Genomic DNA, 12,095 nt, shown 5'->3' on the forward strand with positions numbered 1-12,095 from the left:
GTGTCGTATGTCGCCGGTGCTGTCGGGAAACAGGTTAGACCACCACTACGTCACCCATACTCACGTATATTCGTAGTTCGTTCTGACTCCGTATAACCAGGAGGGTCGGATACGTCGTCGTACGAGGACACAGGTTCGAGGTAAATAAATGTAAACACAATATATCGTAATGACGCGTTGCGTCGAGTATTTTATTGGTCGTAGTTTGTTACACAATAATGGCGAGATCGAGACGTTGCGAGTGTACAAGCTCGCGGTCGTTACGCGCGTGGTCGTTCGGTTCATGTGCTTACAGTAATTACTTTTTGAGTTACAGTAAAATTAAATTTTAGTTTTTGTCGAAAATTGGTTTTGCGTAAAATTTCCCGTTTTTCCGTCACTTTTTTTTGTTTTTCTCGATTTTTTTGAAAACTGTCGGAAAATGTTTAATTTTGACCTCTATAATGCACCAAGGATATTCACTTTGCCATCGGAAACCACCCCTGAAGTTTGAAATCGAAGCATTATTTCGACTAGTTATGCTGTACACAGACAAAAAAAAAAAAAAAACACACACATCATTGTAAAATCAATACATTCTTCACTCCGTTCAGAATCTAAAATTAACTTGAAAATGTATAGGAAATAAAAATGAATTCATTAAATATTTTATTTAGAATTATTACACTATTGATTTTCAATTTATATATTTTGTTAAAGATACTTAGGAAGTGGCTGTGACCAAAAAGACCTACATTTGACATACAGATTGGGACATTCAACCATTGGATACATTATTAGAAGAGTTTGCACAGCTATTTGGGAAACTTTGAAAGAAGAATGTTTCCCCGAACTGACACAGGAACATTGGAAAAAACTCGCTGATTGTTTTTATCAGAGAACCCAATTTCCGAACTGTATAGGCGCGATTGACGGGAAACACGTCAGAATAATCAAACCAAAATTGAGTGGATCGCTGTTTCACAATTATAAAAATTATTATTCGATTGTGTTACTAGCTATTGCTGATGCGGACTACAAATTTGTATATATTGACGTTGGTTCTTTCGGAAAAGACGCCGACAGCACTATATTTGAAAGAACTGAATCTTTTAAAAAACTAGAAAATAATGAATTGAATATTCCGACTAGTCAACTTCTTCCAGGAACTGAAAATCTAAGCCTTCCTTATATTTTTGTCGGTGACGAAGCTTTTTCCATTTCTCAACACATTATGCGGCCCTACAGTGGAAAAATATTGTCAGAAGAAAAAAGAATTTTTAATTATAGATTGTCCCGTGCTCGCCGAAATGTAGAAAGTACATTTGGTATACTTTCCAACAAATGGAAAATTTTCCATAGACCCATTAACGGAAGTTTAGATTTAGCTAAGCTTATTATAAAAACATGTTGTAGTCCACATAACTATGTGAGGACTAGAGATGGATTTCACATTGAAGACGCCATGAGTGTAGAGTTTGCACATAATGAGGGAATCAGAACAGCAACTACTAGACCTACTCTGCAATCAACGCGTATTCGCAACTTGTTTACCAATTATTTTGTATCTGATGTTGGTAGCGTCTCTTGGCAGAGAGAGTATATTTAATAATTTAATTTACATGATAAAAAAAATACAAAATTAGATTAACAGTTAGATATACACAAAATTGTATAGTTCAAAACATAAGTTTTGTAGTTTATTAATATTAATATTACCTCATTAAAAAGCAGAAATTAAATAGAATTTTCAAAATACTATTATATTATGTATCAATTTACTTATATTTATAAGTTTTCTTATAGTATTCTAGTATCGTATTAAATAAATAAAATTGTATACTAAGTCAAATATGTACTCTTACTTATTTCATTTTTGATTGTATCTTCCTTTCTCATCAAATCCTTCGCAAAATTCACGGCAAATATTAATCCAAGCCGATCGTTTTTTTACCCTGTCATGATATGACTCACAACTTAAGTTCCAAATTTCAGGGTACTTCTTTATTTCCACGATAAAAAGTTCGATGTCAAAAATTTCAAATTGTGTGTTCAAAGCCATTATTACGATAAAAACACGCACGTGTGTATCGATCTATAAATCGCTATGTAATGAGACGCCGCATTTATGATAATTTGACGTTGCGTTATCGGAGTAGTTTTTGTCTCGTGCGAGCTCGTACGATAACGCGCGGTGACGGAGACGTGTGTGTGTCGGTCAATTTAATTATAAATAGAACGCCTCGCAATTACGATGACGCAGCGGTGCCGCACGTCAAAATAACGCACGTGTGTATCGAGCCTTATTATTTCGTTGTGCGGTTGATTTTAGTCGCCTCTGGCGGCGGTCTGCGCATGCACTACACACGTTATTTTACGAGCTTACATGTGTGTACGTAGCTGGATGCACCTCGCATGTACAAACTTAGGCGGCGCCGGCTACCGCCGCAGTCGACGCTAGCGCTTTAGCGGTAGTGACGTCGCGGTCGGACGCAATATTTAATGGAAACGGCTAACGGCTACAATAGGCAATAGCTATTAAGTTCATAAGTGATAAGTTACGCCTTACGCTACAGCGACACGCAGCCATTCTTGCGTTCGTACAAGTTCTGTACAAAAAAAATAATATTCAATATTGTTGTTTATTAAATTTAAATTCTAATGCATTTAATGTCTGAAATATATAAATAAAAATTAAAAATTAAAGTATACGATTTAAATTTTAAAATTCAAAATAGTACCAAATGTTAATATAAGGAAACAAATATTATAATTTAATTTATTGTTCTGTATTAGTAATGGTTAATCAAATGTTCAGAATACAAAATTAATATTTTACTAAACAATAAATATTCTTTGTTGTATTATTTTGTCTTTTCATTTCTATCAAAATGTGGTCTTAATACTAATTTTTCCCTAGTATTACAAAAATGGTTATTTTACCTATTATTTATTTTCTAAATAAATGAATTTAAAAAAAAATAATCTGATATCAATGTGAACTAGTGTACACTATATCAAAATAAAACATGTATTATTATTTGGTAATATATTAAAATTTTAGTTTATTTATACTCATTGTACATATAAATATCTAAAAATAACTTCCAAGCATATTATTAAAAATATTTACTAAAACAAGTAACAATAGAATGATAATACATAGTTATTCATTTTTCCATAACCCAATGAGCATGGTATTTTGTGTATAGTGTGTTGGTCATGGAAAATAATATTTATTAATATAAAACTTAGTAAGTTACGATAAATATTAAAATAATATTTCAAAGCCATCTAATCCAATATGAGTAAGAGTGTGGTTTGGAATTATTTTAAGTTGGATAATGAGAAAAAAAATGTTAAATGTGGTTTGTGTCGGGTTGTTATGAAACATAATAAGTTATCGACTTCCAATATGATGAGCCACATGCGGTTAAAACACACAACTATTGATTTGAACAGACAAAGACATAATTTAAGAGAAGAAGATGAAGATGGTATTGATGACCCAAGATCTGTAGTAGTTGAAACTCCTTCGGTTTCGAATTCAGTGAATATATTCAGTATTTTAAAGCAATAAAAACTAAATTATTCTTTAAAAGTAAATTTAAATTTAAAAAATAGGTACTACCTAGAGTATAATAATATTATATAGTAAACTAAACCTTGTAATTTATTACCTTTTTCTTTTCAAGTATATAACAAAATAATGTATAAATAAGTATAAAATAAAATACAAAAATAAACAAATTTAAATTATAATGCAATATTATTATTATTATTAGTTACCAAAAAATAAATAAATGAACTCATCAAATTTTTAAATTAATATTGTATAAAAATATAAAATTGTTGTCGTTTTTAGTCTGTTTCTAATTCTGAGCCGCACCAAGCTGAAACAATAATTGCATCATCAACATTTTCCAATAATATACAGAATCAAGTACAAAACAGTATTACAAGGTACTTGCCAAGACTCGTAGGGACTTCTCGGCGTAAAATTCTTGACCAGCAAGAAGTGTTAAGAATGATCGTAAAGGAATACTACCCGTTTAGTATTGTAGAAGATAAAGAGTTTAGGATATTTATTCAAATGTTGAATCCTGGATATGATTTGCCGTCTAGAAAAACTTTGTCAACTTCTTATCTTCCAATTCTTTATAATGAGACATACGATAAAGTAAAAAGTGATATATTGTCCAATGGTAAATTTGTTAGTATAACGACTGATGGTTGGACGTCTGTACAAAATTATAGTTGATAAATAATAATTAATAATGAATATTTAACTAATAATGATTGGTATATTATAAATAAAACTTGCGAAATCTTAAAGCCTTTTAAAGAAATAACGGTTGAAATAAGTGCTGAAAAATCTGTTTCGATTCCAAAGATAGTTGTTCTAAGTAAATCGTTAATTAAATATTGTAACAAAATTAAACTTGACGATTACTCATCTATTCAAATTTATAATATGGTTAATGTTTTGGTGAAAGAAGTAGAAACACGGTTTGGATCCATTGAATTAATAGCATTATATGCAGAAGCCACAATATTGGACCCAAGGTTCAAAAGTTATGGATTTTTACATCAACATGCATACAATGAAGGTAAAAAGTCATTGATTAGTAAAGCCACAACAATAAGAATTGCAAATAGTATAAATCAAATAAATACATTGCCAAATGAGAATTGTAGTGATTCAATATGGAATGATTTTGACTCAGAAGTAAATACATTGGTCCAATCTTCAAATCCTACTTCGGCATTCATTGTGGAACTGGATAAATATCTGCAAGAACCACTATTACCAAGAAATGAAGATGTTTTAGTTTGGTGGAAACAATATCAATATGTATATCCTAGGCTTTTCCAAATTGTAAAAAAAAGATTTTGTATTATGGGTACATCAGTTCCATGCGAGCGTATATTCTTCAAAGCTGGACAAACAATAACAAAAAAAGAAGTAGAATATCAAGTACAAAGTTTGAGAAAATTATCTTTTTAAATTTAAATTTAGATTAATTTTAAATGCTCATTATGCATATTTTACCAAGTATTATTATAAAGTAAGAAAAAAATAACAGGAATGAATTTTTAATATTGTTTTTATTGTTTTAATATAAATTGGTGTATACTTACTATAGTGTCTAATTTGTATTAATTAATATTTTATATAGAAATTAGGCAACGATCAAATAGTATGTAATATATTTCACATGACGTCTTATAATTAAGAAATTGATTTTAAAGAAAGAAATAAATAAAAATAAAATGTCAGTAGTTTTGTAAACATAGGAATCTACTTTTAAATTTATATCAATGTAATCATTTGTAAATAAATACATAGTTTTGCATAAATTTCCATATTGTTTGATTTTCAATTAAAAAAAAAAGAAAATTTCATAGTTTAACTTTTTAAAATTATTTTCAGGTTGTAAAATTACAAATTAGAAGAAAAATAATAATGAATCATGTACTTACAATTAAAGACGAAGCCACACATTAAAACAAAAAGATATTCATACATTTAATTTTAATTAATTTTTAATTGAATCACTAAATATTAAATCATATTGTATAATATAAATCCTCTATAAGTCTATAATTTAAAGCTATGAAACATGAAACATGAAACTAAACACTAAAACAAATATTTATCTAGTCCGGTATTATCATTTGAATTTGACAGTTTTTATTATTAGTTTCCTTAAATATTAACAAAATCGCAGTTCACATTATCATAGCGATTCTGAATTGGCAAGTGATAAATAAGGTTTTAATTCTAAGACCGTGGTTTTAATTATGATAAAGAAAAGTTTATATAACCTCTCAATGTCACGCTCGCATGATAAAAACATTAAACTCTCAAGCCTGGATTGCTTCATAGTAGAGTCTTGTTTTTATGATTTTATGATTTTGACCTAAACAGATTTAATATGTTTAATTAATTTAATTAATGGAACATTATAATTATAATATTAAAATATTTAATAAAATATATATGTATTTCATATTATACAAATTATTCATTTCTCTGAAAATTAGAATTGAAAAATAACAGTATTATTAAAAATAATTCAATTATATCAAATACCTTAGAAAAAGATCTTTCAGCAGAAGCTGATGATGCTAGCAATGTGCATAACCCTTGATAGGCCAAAAACAAATTAGGAAATACTGTATGTAAATCATGGTTACTTAAAAGTTGCATCACATCTAGTACAGTCTCTTTTTTTACTCCTAGATCAATTGATAAATCATGAGATTCAATAGACTCTTCGTCAGATGAAATTATCTCTTCATTAGAAAGTGTATCTGGTTCATTTGGTTGGTATTTATGAAGAGAAGTTGGTAATGTTGAACTATTAATTAATTCAGTAAAACATTTACTAAATGCAATGTATTCTGATATGAGCTGTTCATGATTTATGCCGTTAATCCATTGTGCTATATATGTAAATGAATCAATATGTAACTTATAAGAGTTCTGGTGAGAGAAGTGTTAAGTGCTTTAAAATTTCTCGTGCTCCATTGAATCGGTTATTAAATGATGCTGTTATTTGGTCTAATACTGTAAAATAAGTATTTATTTTAAATCTGAAATACAAACCAAATATGTCTTAAAATTTAATAAACCATATGCTAATAAAAAATGTAATTAATTTAAATCATGTAATTTTACAGGTTATCTTGAATTTTTAAATTGCAAAAGAGTGTCAATCATGAATTTAACTGTTCACTTTTTACCTTTCTGATACTAAATCAAAATTTTCAGCAGAAATTTGTTCTCCATCAAATATTTTTCTTTTGCGAATTCTAATTTCCTTGAAATCACACTCATCAATGTTATTTTCAGTTGCAAATAATTTAGTGTCCTCTACAAGTTCTTGAAACTTTTCCGTAGACCTCATTTTTTCTAATTCTTTTTTTGCCATATCGACTAATTTATAGGCTTGAATAAAATCAATAGATTTAGATTGTAAGTAACAAGATAAAGGAGTTGTTATAGCAAACAACTGTTTCATAAGTTTCATAATAAGAACAAAATTAAAAGAAGAAATTGTTGTTAAAAATATACGGGTATTTGATGATGTTACTCTATCGGTTGAATCTGAAAGTATTTTAAGAGCTTCTTTGAGAGCATCAAATTTGTCATGAATTATCAAAACCAATCGATCATGAGATGTCCAACGTGTGTCAGAAAATGTTTTAAGCTTCTTTATTCGGTCTTTGGCTTTTGTTCCTACGTTCAATTTTTTTTGACACTCATAGAATATAGCAGTACGTTTCCGAGCTCTCATAAAACCGATTAGTCCTTGTAGATCACCAAAAAAGTTTCTAGTGTCTGTTGAACTATCTAAAGTATCAACAATAGCTAAATTTAAAATATGAGCAAAGCACCATATGTAGACTGCCCGGGGATTTTCTTTTTGTATGAAAGTTTTTAGTCCAGAATAAACTCCTTGCATGGATGCAGCTCCATCGTATGCCTGAGCACACAATTTTTCTTTCCAGTTGATTTGATACTTTTCTGAGATAGCACAAAATGTATCAAACATGCCTTTACCAGAAGCATCTGAAGCTGCTTCCAAACATAATAACTAGGGTTCGGATTTGAAGGCAAATGCCTTTCTTTTATTAATCATAATAGAAAAATAATTTTTATACAAAAATGTGTTTCATTTAATTTCTTAGACGATAGATTTTTTTTTTTTTTGCCTTTTTACTTATAAATGCCTTTTGGCTTTTTTTTACCTTTTGTACTTATAAATGCCTATTTTGTGTTTAATTTTCAGTTGATTTTATAATTTTATACCCAGCTAGAGTATTATCACTTTAAATGGGTTTTATTATTCGCAATATTTATCGATATCGTCTTATCGAGTATTTTGTATGGCCATAAAATTACCCGTACACCTATTTAAAGATTAAGATATGATCGTAATGCGTAGATTCAAGATTGTTCGTCAGTCCGTCTGCATTTGTCGATCGCAATAATTGTCGTTCAATAATTTTTCCACGCGTTTATTTTATTCTGTTTTTCAATTATGCCAAAAGTTAAACAAAATCACAATTCCAAGTTGAAAAAAGCGGGTAAGTCGTGTATGTCGCTTTGCTGTACAGTAGGTTACAAGTGGGTTACTGTAATGGATGGAATTAAATTTGAATCCAATGATATTATATCATTGTATACGAAAAACGATTCTGAGCGAAGACGGTCTGTCTAGGATATACGAGTATTATAGATTAATAAAAATTTTCAAATCTTAGATATAAAAAAAAAATTTTTTATGAATTTCTAGCATAAAATAATTTACGAATTTTCGTGATTTTTACATAATATGTTGTAAAAATTCAAACTTTGAATGCTTATAAAAAAATTTGTGACTAAATATTTCTTTTATTTTTCAACTTCTATTGTAAAAATATGTTAGGAGCCTTGTATTAAATTTTCAAATCTTAGAATTAAAAAGAAAAACTTTTATGAATTTCTATCTAAGATAATTTGAACATTGCCGTAATTTTTACGTATTTAGTCAAAATTTGAACTTTAAATGCTTATAAAAAAAAATTGTGCCTACGAATTTTTAATATTTTTTAACTTCTATTGTTACAATGTGTTAGAAGCCTTGTATTAAATTTTCAAACTTTTCTACTGAACAAATAAATTTTTATCGATATTTATAGAAAAAAAAACTAATTAAGTTGAAAAATTAAAATGTTAGTAAACAGCTCAAAACAAATCTAAATATTTTGAAAATTTTATCAAATATATAACACACCTATATAAACATTCAGTCAAAATTTCAAGTATCTGTGGTAATTTGTTTTAGAGTTACACCAAAATAAGGAAATCGCTAAAAGTGAAAATCCAATGTTGTAAAAATTTAAATTTCAAATGCTGATAAAAATTTAATTTGAATTTCAGGTGGAATTTTTATTTGTGATAAAGATTGAAAAACTTGTAAGGAATCTTGTATTAAATTTTTAAATCTGAGATTTAAAAAGAAAATTTTTTTATGAATTTCTAGCTTAAAATAATTTGTGAATTTTCGTGATTTTTACGTATTTTGTCAAAATTCAAACTTTGAATGCTTATAAAAAAAAATTGTGACTATGAATTTCTTTTATTTTTCAACAGCTATTGTAACAATATGTTAAGAGCCTTGTATTAAATTTTCAAGCTTTTCTGCCTAACAAATAAATTTTTATCGATATTAATTTAAAAAAAACTAATAATGATCGAAAATTTGAAATGCCTATGAATAGTTCAACTTAAGTCGAAATTTTTTGAAAATTGCATGGTGGATAGAATATACTTATATAAACATTAGGTGAAAATTTCATGTATCTATGGTCATTTGTTTTAAAGTTACATCAAAAACCAAATTCGATTTTGTCGAAAAATGAGTGTGCGTAAAATTTCCCGTTTTTCCCTTAATTTTTAGTTTGTTTTTCTCAATTATTTAGAAAATTATTAAGAATTTTTTACTTTTGACCTCCCAAAGTACCAACTAGATTCACTTTCTGATCGAACGAGGTACTGAAGTCAAAAATCGAAGCATTTATACTGCCCCAAAACGTGATGACAGACACAAAAAAAAAAAAAAAAAAAAACACATTAGGGTAAAATCAATACATTCATCGCTCCGCTCAGAATCTAAAAGTATGTTTCAGAATTCGGTGAAAATATTTGAAAGTGTTTAAAAAATGTTCACTATTTTATTTTGTAGTATATTTATGAATTGCCTTTTTATATAAATTAAATGCCTTTAAAAACCTTTCATTTGTTTTGCCTATAAAGAAAAATAAAATATTTTTTATTCAACAAGAGATCATACTCTAAAAGTTATAAAATTAAGTTGTACCATTTGCACATACCTATTAAGAGTAGGAAATGCACTTAAAGTTATTTGTTTTGCTTTTATTTTAAAATTACCTTCATGCACTATAAGTGAATTAGAGATGTCTGTAGTTGTATCAATAATAATAGCAAACAAATTAGCACTGATCAAATCCTTTATTATAACTGAGCGAACTTGATTTCCAAGAATATTTAAAATGTTGTTCTGACCTTCATGTGACATGAATGTTAAACGATTCTTTTTATCTTTTGTTGACCATATTTTGTCTAAGTGAGCCATGAGAGGTTAATATAATAGTTATCAAGTAATTTAAGTAGTTCAATAAAATTACCTATAAACATGATTAAAAAAAGTCATTTAAATATCCAATATATCTCTTGTCATTTAAATTATGTAAATATAATTATATAATTAATAATTATTCTAGTTTATATTATTTATACTATGAGCATAGAATATAACTATAAACTACAAATTTTTATTTTACCTTGATTTTGTGAAGATATTGTTTCGTCATGACCTCGCAGAGCTATATTTTGTCTAGCAGCTAGAATTAAAACTTTAATAATAGTTCGAACAATTTCTCGATTCTCTGAAATGATTGCATGTTTAGAATGACGTAGGTGTATATCAATTCTAATATTTTTTGAAAACAGAGAACGACTTATTTCTGCTTGTAAGTGTTCCGTAGTGTGTGCATGATTATTTAAATTTCTGTTTAAATTTTTCCAATCGTTACAACCTTCATGAGCAAGAAGCAATTTTTTTGCTTTAGTTAAGCCAAATAACTTGCATGAGATACAAAAGACTTTGTCTAATGATAGAGAGTAAGATAACCAAGTTCGATTTACTGGAGCATTATTTGGCACTGATTTATAATAATATGACTGATGGAAACATCTTAATCTTCCGGATAAATATTTGGTTTTAGGAAAAATTTTATTTGACAATTCCCATGGTGATGGCTGGCAAGGTCCATATTGCATAATATAACATAACATTTCGTTTGATAAATGATCAGGGAATTTGCCTGGATCGTTCGGAAATAATTCTGGTTCAGAACCTATAAAAATTTTAAAAAAATTTTACGAGAACTCGTATTTTGAGAACACATAAGAACAGTATTTAACGTATTCAAATTTAACAACATATCTGGCATATTAGCTAGCGTCTAACCCAATTATGAATTCAACGATAACGACAATTAAGAAAAATATTGAATTGTTATTAATGATAATAGTTGTCCAGGTGGAACTAAAAGAAACAATCTATAATAATAATGTTAATTATCTATACGATAATACTAAGTTATATAACCAACAGTACCTAATTAATAGTACAGTGGTTTTACCTGATACCTATTATGCAACAGGGAATTATAATGATTTACTATAATATATAAATTTAAACAATAATTAAGTAGAGACTTCGTCCTCAGACGGAAATAATAATATAATATATAATGAATTACGTAATACGTGGACAAAGAATAATATGGAAATTTAATATAATATATATCGTACAGGCCCTTTGGCGAGTTAACACCACCTACACAACATCTTCATATTTCAGCATTTTAACAGTCGTCATGATTAATATAATAATGGGAACATACTAACTAGGCCAGGCAAAGAAGAAAAAATGACGGAAAAAAATCCCAACCAAGATTTTTTTTTTTAAGTTTTAATAATATATGCCCTATAACATACTAAAAGTCCCCATTGATCGGACTGGAGCTTTTTTTTTATAAGCTCATGAAAGTTTAAAAATATGAGCTTTTTTGAATATCTCAAAAAATATTACAAATATCAAAAAAAGTTTCAAATAAAAGTTATTTATTAGACAATTTACAAAAAAAAAGTTTACTTATATTTTTTCATTTCAACAAATATTTGGCAAGATATATTTGTATAAAAATTGACAGTAAAAAAAGTATTAATACATTTCTCTCTCTTTCCGTGTTAAATAGGTTTTACACTGTATTGAATATATTTGTGTGTTCTACAAACTATAAACATGAACGATTGAATTATAATAACACAGTAGAAATTGATGTTTTTAAAACTTATTATAGCATACAATTAATTTGTATAATAAAAAAAAAATTATTATAATTTAAAGTTAATTACACTACATTCAGTGCAGGCAGATTATACTTTTATGTTTCGCATTCTCCTTCATCTTCTGCGATTCCATCTAATAATTCTGAAAGTGTACAATCTTCTGTACAATCAACCTCTATTTCTA

General features: G+C 27.9%; 1 protein-coding gene across 1 annotated transcript; it reads right to left on the reverse strand.

The window, feature by feature from the left end:
* Positions 1-6,004: 6,004 nt before the first annotated feature.
* Positions 6,005-11,570, reverse strand: LOC107170817 (zinc finger MYM-type protein 1-like). Its single transcript, XM_089215029.1, has 6 exons — positions 11,558-11,570; positions 10,336-10,911; positions 9,923-10,114; positions 6,730-7,567; positions 6,077-6,344; positions 6,005-6,016 (listed from the first exon to the last, which is right to left on the reverse strand). Exons 1-6 carry the CDS (start codon positions 11,568-11,570, stop codon positions 6,005-6,007), a joined length of 1,899 nt encoding a protein of 632 aa, XP_089071155.1.
* Between the last annotated feature and the right edge of the window lie 525 nt (positions 11,571-12,095).

This window comes from Diuraphis noxia, unplaced genomic scaffold (assembly GCF_037042655.1).
Source record: "Diuraphis noxia isolate RWA-SAM2 unplaced genomic scaffold, SU_Dnox_SAM2 contig0001, whole genome shotgun sequence".
NCBI classification, from domain to species: Eukaryota; Metazoa; Arthropoda; class Insecta; order Hemiptera; family Aphididae; genus Diuraphis; species Diuraphis noxia.

Excerpts from the sequence above, each read along its gene's own strand:
- LOC107170817 (XM_089215029.1), bottom strand. Across the intron at positions 10,115-10,335 it reads AATATCTTCACAAAATCAAG|ACAAAATATGGTCAACAAAA; the intron begins GTAAAATAAAAA and ends TGGCTCACTTAG. Across the intron at positions 7,568-9,922 it reads TTCACTTATAGTGCATGAAG|CAGCTTCAGATGCTTCTGGT; the intron begins GTAATTTTAAAA and ends TATGTTTGGAAG.